At 36.7% G+C, this 22,010-nt stretch overlaps 1 protein-coding gene across 1 annotated transcript in view; it reads right to left on the bottom strand.

The window, feature by feature from the left end:
• The window catches only part of LOC149078572 (diuretic hormone receptor-like), a 98,835-nt gene that overhangs the window by 51,899 nt on the left and 24,926 nt on the right, over positions 1–22,010 (bottom strand). The window contains exon 3 of the mRNA XM_089240688.1: positions 7,509–7,631. Within this exon, the coding sequence (XP_089096814.1) occupies positions 7,509–7,631 (123 nt within the window). The remainder of the gene's footprint in view (positions 1–7,508; positions 7,632–22,010) is intronic.

Below are 22,010 nucleotides of genomic sequence, written 5' to 3'. Positions count from 1 at the left end.
CGCTGTGTCTGTGACAGTGTCAACCGATTTGTAAGATGTGGAGTCTCCCGGAATAATTTTTAGGATTTTTCCGTTGATCTTGTTCACACTCATTTTTCGGTGCCAGAATCGCACTCTCACAAAGCCACTCATGGTTTCGGTGATTTTGTTGAATGTTTGGGAAGACTTTGTCTGCAAGTTCTTGAACTGAGTTTATATATATAATAACTGGCAAAATCCATTTGGGAACGTAATCAGTCCAGTGCTTGGGTCTACGGGAATTCTTCCATTGCCAAGTTGATCAACTGATGTGAAAATGATAGCAGTGCTGAGTCATTTTGCAGTTGAACTCGCATGTTGGTGGATAATGATAATTTTTTAGCTTCGTGCCAGAGTGTTGATGTCCTAACAAACTCGAGGCGACCACCGATAGACAGAACCTTCACTTCCAACCCATCTCACTAATGGCAGTAAATTGCAATGTAGCGATATGGCCAGAGTTGGTGTTTGGTGAAGTAGAGCGCTGATGATTTGAGGCAAGCATTGAGTTCATCAGCTGGCGTAGAACATTTTTATTCCCAGTTTTATCGCCGTAGTTGTTGTTCTCTGTTGTTAGTGACGTCAGATATCCAGCTTCTGCAGCGAATATTATTCAAACTCCTTTTAAGCACTTTTTAAATTGAAACTATACCTCAACGATGGGTGGTTGATGAGATAAAGGCCACATTAGCACTTACAGGACACCCTGTATACATGCAAGAAAAAATATCTGGCGCTTCCAGGGTTTTCTTCAATTACTGTGAGTATTGGAAAAGAGCCAAACCATTATAAAGGAATAAACTGTAATGATGGCAGCGTTAAAGATGTGACAAACCATTGTAAAGACATATACACGTCTGAAACGCATTGTTGGAAACCACGGTAACCAAAGTAAACGTTCCGAAAGTGATTGTTGAGGCCCCCAAAACCATTGTTGCCCGACAGTTTTTTGCCCATTTCGGGCATTTGCCCAGCTCTGACGAACTTTTAAAGTAGCCTACGGCTCAATCCCGGTTCTGTTTGGTATATATGCAAAATCTGGCGACGATCGGCCTAAAACTGTAGATTTGTATAAAGAGCATACATACATACATACATACATACATACATACTTTCACATTTATATATAAGATACGACCAACTACTATTCATCAAATTGTTACTTCATTATAATCAAAAGTGATAATTTTTTAACGAGAAATACACAAAAATATTGGATCACACATACACTGGTCTTCACCAATTCCCGCCAAAACAGAAAAAAAAGTTATCAATTGTCAGTGAAATTGCCAATTATTGCGTATAAATAATTGGCGTGAAGTGAAGTGAGAAGACAAGTCTGCAGTGAACTAAAATGTATTTCGTGAAAAAATGAATATGTGGAATGAATATTCACATTTACACACAGCCAAATATGCATTAATATTTCTCAATCATGCGGATTCATTCTCGATTAAGAAGATTAGTAAAGATTGGGAATAAATGTAAGCTTCATTAAAAACGAAACATTATATGAAAACATCAGTGATTTGCATTATATGCAAAATCACGTAAAATTACGGGATTGTCCATAAAAAGGGTCATACGTCGTACCACAATAAGAAAGTCGGAGCTTCAAATATGGAATGTCTTAGGTATTGACTATACCGACAGAATAATAACAGATTTATTATTCTGTCGGTAGGTAGGTCTGTATAACAGGTTTATTATTCCTTTGATGTTGAGAGTTCTAGTTACAGCAATATCTTAGGAAAAAGCGGTAAAAACTAAAGCATGCGTGTCGAAAACATGTTGTTAGATCCGAAATCATTACGTTGTGATTATTATTGGCGTTATAGCCATGGTATCGTTATAATCGAGTTTGACTGTATTTTAGATACGTCTCTCTCTCTTACTTTCCCTCTCTCCCTCTTTTTCTCTCTCTCTCTCTCTCTCTCTATATATATATATATATATATAACTCTCCCTCTAAAACTCTCTCCTCTCTCTCCCCCCTCTTATTTATTAATTTTAAAAAAACGATTTCTCTAATATCACGTTGTGAAGGTTTTTAAATTACGTATTGTTCTCCTATATCGTTATCAGATAGAAGAAAAATTTCAGAGGGACTTATAACAATTTCTCTTCAAATTCTTATATGGTTTTTTTGCCGAATTTTCACTTCAAAGACGTAAAAAATCACATTTAATGTGGTTTTTTTTTAAAATATATATATCCATAAAGTTTTTATGTCCCATCGTCATTAAAAATATAGAAGTTCCCTATAAAGTTTTATGGCAGTTGTTGTATCTCCAGGGTTCAAGAAAAAGTAATATAACATTTTTATATGTATTAAAATAGAATATTTTCTCTAGGTTTTTAGAGGAAAAATATTTTTTTTAAACCGTTACTTTAAACACTATGATTAACTGCTTTCCTCTAGGCGCTACGAGAAAATAGCTATCGATTCGATTGATTTTGCTGAAAAAAATAATAATTCATCATTTTCAGAAAATGGAATGAAAAATTGTAAATTTCTTTCCTACTCTTTAAAGGGACCTCAACATTGTGAAACACAATGTTCTAATAGAAATACCATTAACAATAGTAATTAAACATGAATTTATTTCAAAATTTTTGTATGTTTCTTATTATAGCGCTATCCTATGCTGGTAAAAAGTTTCACATATCTGAGATATCCAATTTTTTGTGAATTTTCAAAAAAAAACCCCATTAAAAACAGCTTCCGCACAGGATATACAGTAAGACCCCTCTCAACGGACACCCCAGAGATGCGGCGACCCCCTCTTTTACGTCCAAATAATAATTTGCCCTTATGTAATAAGTATACATTTTAACCCCTGATTAACAGTCACTCCTTCTCTTTTACGGGAGAATTTTTTTGTCCCGTCGGTATCCGCAAAAGAGAAGTTTTACTGTAATACCATGGCATCAATGTAATTGAGTAGAAATTTGTTCAAAACAAAGGAAACTGTTAAGATTCATGAAATAAAACAGACGTTTAAAATGCTATTTATATATATTTCAATCTTATTTAAAATCTAAATTTAAATTTTTTTGGAATTTCAAATTTAAATTTTAATTGGTGCAGTAGTTTAATTGGTTGTAGTTAATTTTGCAAAAAAGCTGATGAAAGTCGGGGGCGTTCTTAAAATTCTGCCATTCTTCTAATGTAACTTAGATGAGTGTTTAAAAAAGATTGAAATCACCAGGATTGAGATCACCAGGGGAAAGCCCCTTGTGTTTCTTCATCCACTACAATGGAAGCTCAGTTTATTCTCTTGCCAAAGACAAACCTGAGTGAAAGTAACTCTAAACGAAGCTTCTGAAGTTCTAGGGAATTAGTTGAGACGGTTTCAATTTGGGAAGTCTTGGCCTTTACCAAGCTTACTCAACTCCCTCGGCACCCAATTTAATTATGATGAGATTAGCTATTCACTCTATCATAATCCTAGTTCAGTAGGATCCAAGAACGGAGAAGTTACGGACAAATCTTCTTGGCCTGGTTCTGTGCAATCATTATCAGCAGTAATCTAGACCAGTGGTTCTCAGCCTAGGGCCATATGTCATTCCCCTTGCGGTTCTGGAATGTTGTGAAGGGGGCCACAGAAAGCTTTGAAGAGATGAAGCTTTCAAATATTGCGTGAACATGTGTGGAAACTTTAAGAATGCAACTGAGTAGTCTATATAATCAGAGCCATCTTAACCCATGGACGCATTTGGGTACGACACGAGGCCTCGTGTTTATAGGAGGCCTACACGAGATCTGGTACTATGATTTCCGAGTATTACTTCCAGCTGTGTATGGGGGGGATATTATCATCTCCAGAATCCTCACTTTGCTCGAAATATCATGATGTTGAGACGTTCATACATAGAACCCTCCATAAGCTCACAATATTCTAGGCTACCCTGAATAACCACTGACCCAGGGTAATATGTCGGGAGAAGGCATTTATCGTTCCTATTGAGTTTTGTTCGATTGTTTTGCATTTTGCACAGTCCCGTTTTATTCATATAATTCGGCTCTTGAGAGAGAGAGAGATGACCATTCCCCCTTTCTGGAAGGTCCCAGAGATCCGACCTTATCTATAAAATTATTGTCCATCATAAATTTATTTTTGATTAAATTCAATAAATATAATGGTTTTTTTTCCTGGATGAGGGGTAAGGGGTCCCTTGATAAGTTGGGGGCCACGGGAATGAAATACGTCCCAAAATTCCAAATAATACCCCCATTCAAAATTGTGTATATTTAATGTGGTCTCCGGTGGATGCGCATTGCATAGATTCAAATATTCTCTTCATTCGGAACAGGTTAGCTTTCAGGGATGATATGTTTGAAAGAGCATCGAATATAATATTAGACATCCTTCGCAATGTGATGTTCTTTTCCGTTCTTATTCCGTGACGGGAAGAGAATGTCATCGAATCTTCTTACTGAAAGGTCATTCGTGCAGGAGAAATTGACAAGACAGCAGCCTCGTCGGTTCCCAACCGGTGCCTTTCCCCTTGCGCAAAGTATTGCAGCCGGATTCTGTTAGGATTATGTCTGAATGATACTGAAGAATATCAATATGCACATTTGTTTCTCACTGTACCTATTCGATTTGGAATTTTGATTATAATCTGATCGCATTCCAAACAGACCATGATAATAATTCAAATGAATACGAAGCTGTCGTTCGTATATTTTCGCACTTAGATTTTGCTGAAGCGCAGTTTCACTTGAAGAATAAATACATTTCCATATAGAAATTCCCAGGAGTGAGTGAGTGAGTGTGTGTGTGTGCGCGTGTGTGCGTGTGCGTGTTACTCGTTAAATGGGATAAATCCGGTTATTATACGTAATGACCAGTTATTATGTACAATCATAGAACATTTTGGTAAGTTTGATAAATTTCCCTGAATTTATCACTTAACCGGTCATTATGTACCAGAGAAGAGCATCGTTCATAAATAGCACGAATGACTCACGAATGAGTAAGTACTAAACAAAATTATCACATTTACCGTGCGATTATGCATAACACCCAAGCGTCGCGTCGTTCGTAAACATGATAAATTGCACTATATATGATATACCATGCATGTGATAATTTGTATGCGTATTGTATCATTACATCAGGGTACGATCGTAAAATTTGTAACCATTGTGTCCTCGTCCGACGAATATGCTATATCAGACATACTAGTCTCATTTGGATTTTTTTTTCATATTTATAAAATTCATCAATGGCTCTTGGATATCATGTATAATGTCTGGTGAAAGTGATAAATTTATCAAACTTAACAAGACGATTGATAAGTATACGTAATAACCGATTTGTCACATTTACCGTAACATGTACATGCATTCTTAACCCTCTAATCATTCACCTACATTAAGTGTGCATTCAAAGCATTCCAGTATGAAATGTCTAAAACCGTCTGAACGACCAAGTTCTCGAATAAGAAAAGATATTTACAAAAATACAAGCACAAATACAGAAATACGTAAAGTAATACGTGTATAAAGATCGTAATGTTTAGAGCGTTGGTTCTCAATTTATTGTGCTCCAAGTACCCGTGGAAATGAGCAGTGGAGTAGACCCTCTCGATGACGTGCGATGACGTTTATTAATTATAACTACTTTGGGGAGCTTTTGTTGTTAAAACATTCATATTATTCGAGTCCTTGTCAGAAACTCTTCTGACACAGGGGTACAACAGCAACGGCGACATGACCACAGAAAAAGATTGCTACCGCAGGGAGTCCCACATCAAGGGGTTAGCGTACCAATCTCTCGATGAGTATAAAAGAAGGCTGCCGTTCAGAATCAGCAATAAATTGTAGGAACCGGTCCAATTAGCCCTCGTGTGCAGAAAATCACCGTGGTGTGGCAAAAATGATCAATTGTACAGGGTGATTATAATTAAAGTTCTCGCACTCTAAATAGTTTTTCTCAAAAACTGAATACGAGCTGAATACAGCCAAATGTTTAGGATATCTTAATGTTGAATAGGAAATAAAAAACGTAGTTCACTTTCTGACCACCAGGTGAATAAGTGGAGCTTCTTTTATTGAATTTTTCTTTTTTCCGTGATCAATATAGCGTATATACTAAGTTTCGATGGAATACATCCATAAGAACGGGTGCTTCATAGATCTGAGAGTACTGATACTACTACGCCTATGCAGCGCCCGTTGTGGTGGAAACTTGGTATATATGCTATATAGACCCATGAAAAAAAAAAAAACTTCAATAAAAAGAGCCATTGATTCACCCGATGGTCAAAAATTGAACTATTTTGCACAAATCTTTCACCTATGGACTCATTAAGATATCCTGAAAATTTAGCTGTACTCGGTACAGTAGTTTTTGAGAAAAGCTACCCAGATTAGGGAAACTTTAAGCATAATCTTCCTGTATATATATATGAAAAACCACGAAGTTGATAATAATGCACGAATTTTTTCACAATTTAAGGTTTTTTTATTTCATTACTTTTTCAAATTTGAACAAAATCTGAAGTTGTGTTTCGATTGATAAAACTTTCCCTTTTGTTTCCGTAGCGAGAAGTAAATAAAAAGAAATCGGAGATTATCTCACTCGTGCTATTTTGGCGTAAAAAAGCCGCATATCTGGCAGCGAAAAACAACTTACGATGGAGAAAATGGTTGAGACCTCGGTTCACCCTGTTTCCCGATAAAATCCTGAATAGATAGTAGTACAATCAAGTCAAGTCCCGTGTCCAGTTTTTGAAGAATCCAAAAAAGGAGAGCGAAGGATTTTTCCAGGTTAATAACAATGATGTTAAAACCAGACCCAGAGGTCCTGCACCAGCTGCCTAACCAACACTGATAAAATTTTATGGTTTTTCCACCACCTATATAGGTAACAAGAAGATAAGATACAGCATGTGGTCCTCTTATCTATTGTGTGGTGCTGGCATGCCCCGTTTATAAACTCCCACGAACAAAAATGTCACTCTTTCGGATGCATTTCATGTATTACTCTGAAAGAAAGGAGAGAAAAACCATGCTATATTCGAGTATATCCGTTGTCGTTATAGCGAATGTGTTCTGGTTTTCATTCATAAATGACTCCCTTATAAGCGAATATTTCTTTGCATCTTTAACATTAGTTGCTGACAATCACTTGCGAATAACGTGTAATAGTGAGATTCACATGTTATAAGCCATACTCATTATATAACGGACTTTCACTCTACTTCTCTGGAGCTTACTGCACTTTTTTTTATTAAGTATGCGTTCCATGCAACAAATACCTAAACATTATCCACCGATGAACATTTGCAATGAATTTCTATCCCGAAAATGTATTTTTGACCTTAGAAAAAGCGTCGTAGGAAAACCTGAAACAGCCATATTTATTTCAATGACAGCAGCGCGTTGTTCCTTCTCCATCGTAATGTCTTTTCCCCCGGGTACAAGAGTATATAATGCGCCTCTGACATCTTGATATCTTTCACTTTTTTGCACTTACCAGATGTGTCATACCGCACGCCATTCAATTCAGAGAAACACGGAACGACAGCGACATGCCCTCCTCTCGTCGTCGGCCAACATGACACTCCATCCCAAGTCCTATTGCAATACAGATTCTTCGCTGCGAGACAAAAAAAAATGAATAAAAAAAGTACAATTAAAGCAAGTAATAAACAATTTTCTCTAGTTGAAATAACTCTCATTATATCAAGAGTATTATTCTCAAAATTTTAATTACTAAATTACGATTAAAAAAAATCGTATTTCATCATTTTTTTATATCACATATCCTCCCCAGAAATGACCATTACCGTGAAGAGGAAACCCATGAAATACCAAATGCACATATATGTCTATATATATATATATGGGACGTAATTAGTTTGCCAATTAGTGTTACGCCAATTAAATCCATAATCATCCGTTGGGATTCTGCGATCCTACAGCTCGAGAACGTACTTGGTAGTAATTATCGTGATATGGATAATTATTTCGAGATGACACAAATCTCTATGAGCGAGAAATCTATGCTTGGAGGACTGACACTACACACACGGAGGTCAACATAGGAGAATATTAAGTTATTAATGTAGCTAACTAACTACCAAAAAATATTAGTATAAAACTCTTTTTAGAGAGAATTTATTATTCCTTTCTCACATACAGTGCCAATTTTCGGCCCCAAATGCCCTTAAAGAATAAAGCTGTAAAAAATTCAAATATCAGAAATGTTTTTCCATTTTCAACCATTTAATTTAGTTTTTTACAATGAAACTCACTGTTTTCGTTTCATATTCCAAATTTATGTTCTGTTTTAAACATTTAATATGAATGTTTTCCCAAAAGCTCCCCAAAGTAGTTATAATTAAAGTTCCATAAAAACTTCTACTTGCTAAAATTAAATTTATTTAAATTTTTTTAGTTAGTACCGAGAGCAAGAAATAATTTGATAATTTATTAACACTTGAGCGCTGCCATCTCAAGACATAAAAAATTCTCTGTACTTTCTCTTTTGACAAATATAAACATGTAATTGACAAATTTAATATTAAATAATATATTATTTTTCATAATTTTTTTCTCTAATTCTTAATATTCATAAAATACTTTATGTACAGAGTATTGTGAAAATAACTGACGGTACTGTGCGTTTTTTTAAGGGAACAACTGGCAAAAAAGTATTTCCGACAGTGGTATAAGCTACAAATTTATTTGCGAAATATCCTGTTTCTGGCACAATATCTCACTGACTGATGTCGCTGTAATGCCAGATAGTATCGGCGCAGAATACTCTACACATTCAAGTCACTTTGATTGTGATTGCTGTTTGCTTACAAAATTCTGTCAAGTGGCTGCTGGACTGACAATACACAGTCGATGCTCGTCATAATGACCACTTAGTTCCAAAAGGTGGCCGCTTGGGACACGTAACTATCTGATAATGTGCTGTGCAGTTCCCGGTGCCCAGAAGGATTTGGCCAAAAGTATAACATGGTCGGGTTAGCGACGACTAGCCTATAAGCATGGATGGTCAAAGGTCCACCCCATGTTGACAACACTTAGTTCCAAAGAAAATGGGCGTTATTTTGAGAGGTGGTTATATGGAACTTTCGGGGGGAAAATTTTAGCTTTTTAAAAAAGAATTTATGTTTGAACGGAATAAAATATTATTTTCTTCATTCCTTTTTTCATAATGTAAGCAGTCACAGTTGAAATGTATGAGCTTAGAAAATAATAATAAATTTGTAATATTAATTATATGCAAGAAGACTTTTCAAATGTGATGGTGAAACGCAATTTTAGCAATCAAAAAAACATATTTATATTTCTTTATAAGAAAGAAGCGTTGCAGATCTGACTTCAGATCCTGGATTGAATAGTCTTTGTAATTCAATTTAATAGTCTTTCAATAATAGTCTTTGTAATTCGTTGAACGGCGAACTTTATTGGAGAAACTATATACACTTAACATGTAAACGCAGTGGATCAATGCCACCCATAATCCAGCTAGCCAGCCGATGTAGCTTTGGGAATGATTGAAATCTCCTAATTGCCCAGGAAAATTAAGATGTAGGATACTTAAGGAACAGAAATGCGTTTCTAGAATGAGCTAAAACACCTGGTTGTCTGAACATTGGCTGACTTGGACACTTGGACCAGGACTCCATGTGACGCAAACACGACATGGATTCGTCGTTGTACGGCCTACATGAATAACTTGTGACATCCAACGAACGCAGACGGACCGCCACCAACGGAATTTGATTATCGAGTCCAGACGTGCCAAGGACGCTATATTATCAATTTAGATTTCGATTCTTAGATCATGATTTATCATAATTATTCCGTTGATTTATACTCCTGTAATTGGACTTGTTATTCTGTTATACAAATTTATATACATAGATATACTGTATATACACATATGCATATTTAATAAAATTCCGGATGCACCAATCTTTCGGGAACGCTTCGATATCTCCTTGAGATGGGAAGCTGGGTGTGTCCGGTCCTTCAATGTTCAAAGTCTTTTTAATTCGTTGCATTGGACTAAAAGTAACAGGGGATGAATAGGAAAAATTTCGGGACTTTTCGTAACGGTCGTTATACTATAACGGTCGCAATAACGCATGGTCGTTATAGCGAGCATCGGCTGTATTATCAAATGATTTGTTCAAGTTATTCGAGTATTCAGAAGGTTCTTTTGGTACATAGAATTCCATCAATCATCAAAGAAGAAATAAATCACACGGGGGGACTCAAATCCGGCGAATACGAGGATATACTTCAATTTTCCTCTCTGGATAATAAGGAGATAGTTTGAAGCGAGGAATGTGGAAATTATGATAATGCCCTTCGAGGATATTGAAATTATTGATGGACCAGGAATGTTTCGGGCGATTGTTTGACTCGATTAAGTCTAGAATGTCCGAAGAACTACTAATGATAACAAAATCCTGAGATAAATAACGTGTTTCCAGCGCCAATAAGAATAAGAGCAGTGAGGATCTCTAATAATAATGGGATATCTTCCTGAATAATAAATAAATGACGTTGCTTGTCTCACAAATCTGCAGCCAGAATTTAACACAAGCTTTCTCGATATGTGTTGTCACAAACTTTCCAAAACTGAAAAAATAATACGTAAATGTGATATTATAAAATCATGTCACAATCCCCTTAGAGTCTGGATCTTGCACCATGTGAATTTGGGTGTTTCTGATGTTGAGTGAGAAGCTCCGTGAGAGAAATACAGTTCGCCCAGCTTAATCGGGTGAGAACGATTACAGCGCACTATATCCGATTATGTTGAGGGGGGGGGGGCAATTAAATTGACTGCCACTTTGCAACGTTAATATAATTTAAATTTGATGAACGATCCATATTAATAAGGCTTGTCGAATAAATCAGACGTCAAAAATGAAATGAAAATTATATTTAATTAAAATGATTACAATATACCTAAGATTTTAAAAAAGTTAGTTTCATGTATTGGCTCGACGGAGAACAAATATATGATAATTGAATGTACGTGTTGAAGACAACCTGAATACTTGAAGCCCACTACCTATTCACGAATGCATTTATCTTAACTTGATATAATATAGTTTCCATTAATTCCAATAATGCTTCACTCAATAAAAACATCATGTGTAGAGTGGTTGATGTGCAAATGTTTACGTGTGAAGTGCAATATTCGATTAGCGGGGAAAAGCCGTTGCAATTATCACATTAAGCGGGAAATTTTACACAAAAAATGTTAAAATGGGAAAGTTTTTGTGCCGAAGGACTTGATCTGTTTATCCGTTATCCGATTAAGTATGGCCGACTTAGGCGTAGTGTTCTGTTAGCAGCGTAGACACTGACACAACTTCCAGAAAAAGCTCACTCTGCTTTGCCTTAAAATGAACGAGGGGCGCATTGCATATCATTTAAGGGGAAGATACGTTGAAGAATAGATTATTTTTGCTGTTCCTATATTTCTTGATTTTCCATGATTTTACTCCAAGTTCTTATGGAAGGCACTTTCTTCTACGTGTTCACAATCTTAGTCAAGGCGATATTGCAATTCGTATCCAATTTTAGGATTTTTATGGCCTCTCTGTAGGTTTCTTCATTATACCTAAGGTCTCTATTCAGGTTTTCTCGGATGCACTCAGTATTCTTAAGCAATCATGATTTTACGCGTACTTTGTGCATCCTAGAGAGAACGAGACTCAAGATAAGTGAGAGCTATCTTATTTCACTTGCATATAAGATTACATTAGAACGATCGCTCCACAGACGTAAAAACAAAAGATGGAATTCCGAACTGCTACTGTTGCCGGAAATTATTATCGCAATAAAAGTTTGAAGTAAATTATCGCATAACTTCCTCCCAAAAAGTATGTTTTCGACACAAAGGGAGAGAGAGAGATAACACAACAATAACAATGATAACCCCCTGCAACCCATAAAAGTTAATGTTTAGAGCTTAGAGTTAATGTTAGAGCAGCGGTTATAATGCGCTGCAAACACCAAAAAATTATTTCTACGAAAAGAATTTCTTAACAACTTTATATCCCCCCCCCCCTTTTATAGTTCATTTATTCATGTAACTTCTTTCCTTTCTTGCCATAATTGCTTCAGTTGTTATTAAGGGAGAATGTTTCGCTCGTACTTTTCCCGATCGATAAATATTTTCAGGATCACGGGAATATTTCTGAATGCGGAGAAGCAGGAGAAAAAAAAAGATAGAAAACAAGGAACAGAGAGGCCGACAAAAACAAGAAAAAGGGATCAGTAATTCCATCAGGATGGTAATTACATTCCAGACGGATACCTTTCTTGAATTTATTTATTTTTTTCCTATTCTCGCATTTCTGTTGAAAATTAGACTTTTTATTGCAGAAAATGAGGATGACTCGACTGAGATTTTTCATGATTTTTTTTTCTTAATTTCAAAGTTTATTCCTCTGAAAGCTCTTTCAAGATTTCAATCTTCTTTTTTCTTCTACCATTTTTTGTGAGTGACATTGCGGAGAGCGTGAAATTTCACATATTTTCTATTTATTTTCATTTCTTACGAGATACCTGTTGTGGACCTAACGTGAAGTTTACTTCTGTGTAATGCTTGTTATGTATAGCGCTGCCAGCTGCCATCATTTTTTTAAACTATGAGTGAGGTGTAATGATTGAATAATTGTTCAATCAATCAATCAATCTGTGGCGAGACTTTTCACGGGGAGATCAGCTCGCATTCGCACCTCGAAGTTGGGAACCACAGAAAACCAACTTCAGCCGTCCATCACTGTGGTGACGGTTGGGATGGGGGGGGCTCGAGTCCGCATCCTCGCGATGTACACTCACAGACAAAATATAAGATCTACACTGATGGCTCCAAGACTGAGGATAGACTGGCTCTGACCCATGGTTTAATTTGAGGAACAGATAAGTAACCAACAGAGAAGTAACTGGAGCAATAAACTCAACAATCTAAATACGGTATTCCAGGCAGAGTTGTTTACTCTGCTCATAGCTACGCAACAGGCAAGCGCCAACAAGAAAGAAACACACAATTATTTCTGATTCACTCTCTTCGTTATATGCAGTTCTAGACTCCTATCACGCCACATGATGGCTAGGAAAATTATCTCTATATTACTGCCAAATAGACATATCTACATCACTTGGATCAGAGCGAGTACACCAGGGACTTCCATTTCGGCTCTACTACGCCACCGAATTACACCCCATGGATGATACAGTTTCTACAGAAACACTCCAGAATGGAAATAATTAAACGCCTTATTAGATTCATCATAACAAATGAAGACAAAATCCCAGTCACGAAACAGTGCCAAAGTATGAATGTTTCAGTTCCCTCACAAGCTCAACGAACCCTCATCGGACTCAGACTACGAACCTCTGGCATGCGATGAAGTATTTAAAGTTAAAGGCAGCTGTTAAAAACCTTTGTATGGATAGCGGAGAGTGACATCATCCTTGGATAACTCGCCATCTGGTGGCATTGTCAGCAATTGTGAGCTTTAGCCTGAGTTTGGTCCGACCCTCCATGTACGGTCCCGTTCAGTGCACACGAGATCCAAGGACAGATTGAGAGCCTCTGTAGTCTAGTGGTCTAGGACGTTCAACCGGAAGGTGAAAGGACGTGGGTTCGATTCCCCACACGATTGTAATAGCATTTTTGCTATTAGTGATAAAACAAGCATCAAAGACAATCTGGCTATCGACATTCATACGTTCAAACACTGTACGATCAAAGATGTAATATTGCGCCTAAACGCCCAAGTGGAATAAATTCAAAAATTTATCTCTGTTTTCTTTCCTCTCTCCTCATCACCACGAAGACTTGTTGCAACCCTACGAAAGAAAAAGTTGTTCTTTACAACTCCGTGATGTATTCTTCTAATATATACATCTGACAGTAAAAGAGAGCAGGTAAGTGAGGGTGAAAAGAGAAATCTACTTCGTACGTACTCTATTATTACGAATGAGGAGAGATAGGGGTATAATAGATAAGTATATCTAATAGATAAGTCTATCTCTTTCTCTTATACTTATGTATTTATTATACCGTTTTCCTTTCATCTATTCTTCTCCTTATTTTTCTACTTTTTCTAACGTACGTTTAGGTTAGGACAAGGTTATCATATTTATCACCGATTTGTTAAACAGAGATCATCCGAATTTCCTGCCAATCGCTTGTAAGCGAAGCCGTTAAAAATATTAACGCTTCTGTTCACATTAAAATTAATTTAATTTTTCTTATCAACTGTTGCCGTTGTTACGTGGTGCGAAGTACCGAGCACTGAGCTCTCGTCTTCCCCGTCTTGGTTTGTCTACTTAGGTAGAGATATTGATCAGTCAATGGCAAAATTATTGCTTAAAAACAACCATCGGTGATTTTTTTTTATATTATATAAAACCCTTATACATAAAATATTCTCACTACAATACGATATTAGTATATTCATTTACATTCTCAACAATTTGCAAAGATTAAGACATCTTTTTTACTACTTCTCTCAGATAATGCATATTTTTAAAAAATAAATCTCGAACGTTGCAAACATTCTCAATATCTACAATATTAAATATAATTTCACTAAAGTGATTATTTTGCACAAATTACAAAATTTACCAATCTTTTACAACATAAGTTTACAGCATCTTTTACAGTATATTTCCATTCAGTGAAAGGTGGTATGTTTATATACAGGAAAACCCCAGCAAATCCATCAGAACCATTTAATGTGACTTTTGAGCATTTGACAAACATATTAAAATAAATAAATAAATAAAATAGAGTGTAAGGTTACAAGTGGTTATTAGAATTTACAGAACATCAATACACCTCCCCGTACAATCAGAATAATTTGATTTTACTTTTGCACATCTGACAATTATATTAGATTCAAAAAATCTATGCTGATAGGCCATATAGCAAATGGTTATATAATTCACAAAGCGTTCATATCATATACCTTTCAATTATTACAATAATTAACTTTATGAATGACTGTATTTACATAAAATATTCTCACTCTACCATGTTAAAAATGGAATTGATTGGTAGTGCAGCATTTTACAAAAATTTGATGAAATTTATTTATAGTAATATTTATCTATACTATGCTGTGGTACATTATTAATAAAAAATGCAAGTCTTTTTCAAATCATAACTTCAGTATGATTAACCATTATTGCTTTTCTATGACAATTAAAATTCCTTCCGAAAATTTGTAACCAAGATACTCTTTGGTCTTCGCTGTGCTAATTTCTGTTCAGCTGGGTAGTTGGATGCTGAGCTGATAACATCCACTTCTGAAGCATCTTGCTTCTCAAAGTACTTTTTGGCGAGTTTCTTTATATACTTGTAGATGTGTGGATGGAATTTGAAGATCAGCGGGCAGGTAGACACTTCTACTATTTTAACCTGAAATATTCTGAGAAGTAAGTATGATCGCAAAAATTAATGATTATCGAGGGATAGCCTCTGTTGATAATCTTCAGTAGGAGTTTCTCGTGCCAAATGCAATCGAATGCCTTGTTATAATCTAAAAAAAGCTCCTACTGCATAGCTTTTGTAATTTTTAGCCTCTTGAAGGCATTTCACGACCCTCACGAGTTTATTTGTAGTACCGTGGCCTCATTTAAAACCAAACTGCTCGATTACTGACATTCTGTACACAAATAACAAACAGATTGCCTCCAAATTGTTTATTACAGCAGTATGTGTTCCACATGACCACCGCCACCACAGGGGATAACACATTGCAGGCGAGTCACAAATCCAGCAACGGCAGAGTGCAGCAGGTCCGGATGTATACACGACACTTCTCGGCGGATCGCACCTTTCAGTTCCGACACATTGGATGGATCGGATCGATACACTTTCCTTTCACTTATGTAAGTCAGCGCTACTGATCGTCTGTTTTTTGAGATTTTTTTTTCCTGTCTTAAAAAAATTCCCATGACCTAGCGATGCTAACCCTGCAAACCGTTTTTTATTTCGGTTACTTTTCCGGTTTTTATGAACTTTTAAAGTTTCTACGGACTTTTTGCCCACCCTGTATATATATATATATATATACAGGGTGGACACTATACATACAAACCTATATATTGTTAAAATATTTTTTTATATAAAAACAAATTAATTATGAGAACTGGAATGCAAAAAAACAATGAAAATCTCAAAAATGAAAAAAGTTATAGCCAATGTCTAGGGCTCTCATCATCGGGGGTGGGGGCACCCTGTCATTGGCATAACACAGAACGTTTGCATATCCTCGCAATCATAGCCTAAATAGATGCTCGATGCCCCCGACGTTCTGCTGAAGTACAAATGAATTTAAAAACCAAAATAGAATCGAAATTCTATCTTTGTCAAGTAGGAAATGTTTTTTTCTTTTCACTACACTGCATATGGCGCTGATATTGGTGAGTTTTGACAAATTTTTAACTTTCATAATGCTCATTTTGTACATTTTTCTATACAAACATACACACACACACACACACATACATATATATATATATATATATATATATATATATAGACATTTTTCATTGTTTTTTTTCCGTCCAACATGTTTTTGAGAAGGCAGGTGTCGGGGAACAAGAGTTGGCATTTTTAATGCATTTAGGCATAGCCACCCTTCAGAAACGCCTACACTTTTCTAAACATGCATGGGGTTCCCCCCAATGAGGACCACTGCATAGGTTCTATTTCACTCTAATAAAATTCAATTTTTTTTTCCTTTTTCTAGAAATAATTCTTTTTTTATATATATATTTTTAAAAGAACAAGTGAGCAGCACTAGCGCTTTTGTCATTCAAAAGATATTTTTTCACCACCTCATTTTTTATCTTCATTTCTCTTGCATGTTTATCCTCTATATATACATATATATATATATACAGAAATATTATAGGTTTGGTTTAAGACGAACAGTTGATAAAACAATATGCTGTAAACTTTATTGTAAAACATTGGTTATTTTTTGAAATTTTGGGCAAAGTGTGTCACTTTAGTGAAATCGAATTGTTTAATATTGTATATATTGAGAATATATGCTATTTTCGAGATTTTGTTTTGAAGGTATGTGTAATCTGATCTGTGGTAAAAGATGTTCTATCGCCTGAAAACTGTTGATGATGCAAATCAGTATATTAATGTTGTATTGTGGTAGTGATAATATTTTTTGCATAAAGGGTTTTATATAATTTTTAAAAAAATCACCGATGGTTGTTTTTAAGCAGTCATTTTGCCACTGACTAATCAATATGTCTACCTAAGTAGAGAAACCAAGACGGAGAAGACGCGAGCTCAGTGCTCGGTACTTCGCACCACGTAACAACAGCAACAGTTGATAAGAAAAAAACACCCGAATTTAAATAAATTAAATTAATTTTAACGTGAACAAAAGCGTTAATATTTTTAACTGCTTCGCTTACAAGCGATTGGCAAGAAATTCGGATTATCTCTGTGTAACGAATCGGTGATAAATATGGTAACCTTGTCCTAACCTAAACGTATGTTATAAAAAGTATAAAAATAAGGAAAAGAAAAGATGAAAGGAAGACAGTATAATACATAAGTATAAGAGAGAGATAGACGTATCTATTAGATACTTATCTATTATACACCTGTCTCCCCTTATTTGTAATACTTACAGCTAATAGAGTAAGTACGCAGTAGATTTCTCTTTTCACCCTCACTTACCTCTCTCTTTCACTCTCAGATGTATATATTAGAAGGATACATCACGGAGTTGAAAAGAACTACTTTTTCTTTCGTAGGGTTGCAACAAGTCTTCGCGGTGATGAGGAGAGAGGAAAGAAAACAGAACTCTTTTTTTGATTTTATTCCACTGGGGCGTTTGGGCGCAATATTACATCCTTGATCGTACAGTGGTTGAAGGTATGAATGTCGATAGCCAGATTGCCTTTGATGCTTGTTTTATCACTAATAGCAAAAATGCCATTGCTCACATCTCTCACAAAATTAATCTGGATTGCAAAACGAAATAGTAACTAATGAATTCACCCAACAGTCAATTTATATAAATTATTTCCAAAGAACTATATAAAGAATGTGAGCAGAATCTTTCGTTACGGAGCTTGCACAAAAAAGATCGATTAGATCACAAATAGAAACTTGCATCAGCGAAATACTTGAGATATTACTTCAAAGCTTTATCGTTCCACCATTCTGCTATACAAATATTATAAATGTATCTTAACAAAAGAGTTATTGAATAGAAAAAAAAAATATTGAAAAGGATAAAATCGCTAAGAATGGAAACTTTCAACGAAATATTATACTTCATACATCTATGAACTATCAAACAAAGATTTTAAAGAAACGTGATCTTTTTGCAAATGTTGATCGAATCTTCCGTCGAAAAATTTCTCGATCAATGTTTGTCTATCTTCTTGTAACTTAAATATTTGGCAATTAATTTCCGAACCACCGATCTACATTAATTAAAAAGAGAAAACCGCCATATTTTAGTGCGAGAAATATTTCATTACAAGGCTAATGTACTATTTTGTTATCATTATTTTATTAAACTTTCAATCGTTGGGCGTTAAAAACATGAAAAATGTGAATATCAATTGTTTCAAATATGTAGTAAATTTTAATAACGTTGAGCTTTTATTACTAAAATTAGTCGAGTTTTCTGTCTGATTAAGTCTTTTTTTATATCTCCATCATATAATTTTTAAATTTGATCATTTTTGATGTGCCGCGGTCATTTTAAACCGACGATAGCTAATTAAAGGGCCTACAGTTTGCACGGGCTGGTTATAAATAAAACTGATAGTAAGACGTATGTAGCGCCCATTCTGATGGAGGTATTTTGATGAAACTTTGGAATAGCGACACTTGCCACAACTTAGCTCAATTATACTGACACTGATCTGATCTATGTAGCGCCTGTTGAGGTGCACGTATTCCATGTAAACTTGGTATATACGTTATTCAGACCATGGGAAAAGAGATAACTGCTATAAGAAGCACCATTTTCAGCTGGTGGCCAAAAAGTGGACCTTCGTTTATCAAATCTTGTTCCATAATATCCTCCATGGTTCATATATATCCTATATATCACGTTTCATCAAAGTACCTCCGTCAGAATGGGCGCTACAAACGTCTAATTAGTGTCAATTTTTTATAACCACCCTGTATATCAGTCGTTTCCCAACATAATTTGATCTCTTCAGAAAATTCAATTATTGGTACTACTTAACCATACATACGCCTCGTATTTATGTTTTCAGGGTTGTACTTGTTTCGTGTCCTTGTTGGTCCGCCCACTTTTGAAGTTTATATGGCGGATGCTTGAATTTTTTATGTTACATATGTATGGTGTTGAAGGTCTACTTGCTCTCTGTGGAAAGACGCTTTCCAATTGTAGTCCGGCTTTTCCGTGGTTTTCCAATTTTGACGTAAGAATGCGAGCCGATCTCCCATTCAAAAAAAAAACGTCTCCCCACTGAGTTTAATCAGACCTACATTGGAAATTCAGGTGTGCTATGAAACAGGCAAAAAACTTTCTATTTCGCTGCTTCCAAATTCGAGGGGAAGAGGACAGCATTCTTAAACAATCACTCTTTAGAAACAAACTTCACGTTAGGTATACGCAGCATTTACCGACATGTACCAATCTGTTAGAACTTCCTCAGATGGATATTTACGAGAAGCATGAGTGGTTCAGAAGTAGTACCCTTGTGGAGCACCCTTTTTACAGGCCCGTCATTTAGAGGGGGAGGGGGCAATGCCCCGCCGCTTTTGAAAATACACTAAAAATGGTATATATATATATATACATACATTGAGTATATGTGTTTTGCCCCCCCCCCCGGCTTTTGAAAATACACTAAAAATTATATATATACAAATACAAATACAACGCCACAACAGGCAAATTGCCCAACGAGGTGGCTGACTTAAGAACATCATGGATCCCCGAGCCCCTACCTACTACTGCTACACCACACATGCACCCCCCCCCCCGCGGAACCCCCCAACGAATCGGTGCATGCGGGAATGTGCGTGTACGTGTAGTGCAACCTGACGTAAAGTTTGTTTCTGTGTAATGCTTGTTATGTGTAGTGCTGTCATCTGCCCCCAGTATTACTAACTATGAGTGAAGTGTTATGGTTGAATGATTTACCGTTGTAGGACTGTTGCTCTCTGCGGCGAGACTTTTTAACGGGGAGATCGGCTCGCATTTGCGCCTTGAAGTTGGGAACCACAGAAAACCAACTTCAGCCGACCACCACTGTGGGGTTCGAACCCGGATCCTCGCATCACGAGTCCGGCACTATAACCACTCGACCACCACAGCGGCTATGTATATATATATATATATATATACAAATATATACATACACATACATTGAGTTGCGGAGTCACCACACAGAGCCACAGCTTCAGAATAAACATTTATTACGACGACACAAACATGATTATCTTGGCTAATGAAAAAGTAAGACAGGCATAGAAATTTTCGAACCTCACGCTTTCATGTGCAGTGACTCTCTGCTCTGCTGTTTTCCAGACGGTCGTCTCCAGTACCCGGGATCACGTGACACACTCGAGGTCGTTGACCCGACTCTTGGGGGGTCGTCTGCGTGAGACACCACACACTCCCTCCCCAGTGATCACGAGTAATAAGAGGTGATCGCGTACTATGGAGTAGCATCAGTGATCACGAGCACTGTAGACGATCTGGAAAGTGGACAGTACGTCCAGAACGAGTGGTTCTGACTGGTTTCACAGCAGAATCAGCTGCGAGTCTGTCAGACGTAACTGCAGTTGGTACGTTTGAGATACAGGTACCGGCTCCACCGTCGGATTCACAAGAAATGCCGGTTTAAGCCGATCGACTGACACTGACACTGATTTTCCTCTTATGTCCACGTTGAACACTTTGTCGGTCCGGCTGATCACTCTGTATGGTCCTTCAAATGGCTGTTCCAGAGGACGTTTCACCCTATCAGTTCTTACGAAAACGTGAGAAGTAGTTTTCAAATCATGGTGAACAAATGTAGGATGTCCTCCATGCCGTTTGATTGGTCGTGGCTGGAAAGTTTGGACGTGAGTTCTCAGCATTTGTAGAAACTCGGAAGCGTCAGTTGAGTTGGAATTAGCTCGTGCTTGGAAAAATTCACCAGGTAATCGTAAAGTTTCTCCGTATAGTAGTTCTGCAGGTGTGCACCCCAAATCTTGTTTCAGAGAGCACCGAAGACCGAGTAGAACTGTAGGTAATGCTTCAGTCCATTTATGGGTTTGGTCGCATTTTAACGCGGCTTTGAGAGGGCGATGCCACTCTTCCACATACCGTTCGCTTGTGGATGGTATCCAGTTGTCCTAACCCGTTTTGCTCCGATGAATTTGGAAGGCTCCCGGAATAGCTGCGATTCGAATTGGCGACCTTGATCAGTTGTTACTGTCAAAGGTGTGCCGTATCGAGAAATCCAGGTGGAAAGAAAAGCTGCAGCTACCGTGGTTGCTGTGATGTCGCGGATAGGTACCGCTTCTGGCCATCGTGAAAACCGGTCTATCATTGTTAGGCAATAAGAATATCCATCGGAAATGGGCAGTGGGCCAATGATATCCAAATGAATATGTTGAAATCGTTGGGAAGGTTCCACAAACGATTGTAGTGTGGATCTCGTGTGCTTGTGCACTTTGGATCTTTGGCATGGTATGCACACTTTTGTCCATTTAGCACAGTCTTTAGCTAGACATGGCCAAATGAATCGCTTTCTGACCAAATCAATAGTGCGTCTAATTCCTGGATGTGAGAGTTTGTGCATATTCCAAAACACATCATATCGAAATTTTTCTGGAATATAAGGTCGAACAGGACCTGTTGATAAATCGCAGTAGAGCGCTTTAGCTGCGTCTGGAAGAAATACTTTCTTCAGTTGCAAAGCTGATTTGCTCTTTAGAAGTTCCTCTAGTTCTTTATCCCCCTCT

Source organism: Pholcus phalangioides, unplaced genomic scaffold (assembly GCF_987345545.1).
Source record: "Pholcus phalangioides strain wild (caught in Gottingen) unplaced genomic scaffold, Ppha-v1.0 ptg000013l_1, whole genome shotgun sequence".
Classification (NCBI taxonomy): domain Eukaryota; kingdom Metazoa; phylum Arthropoda; class Arachnida; order Araneae; family Pholcidae; genus Pholcus; species Pholcus phalangioides.
Note: the sequence above shows the minus strand (reverse complement) of the source record. Positions and strands in the feature narration are given on the sequence as shown.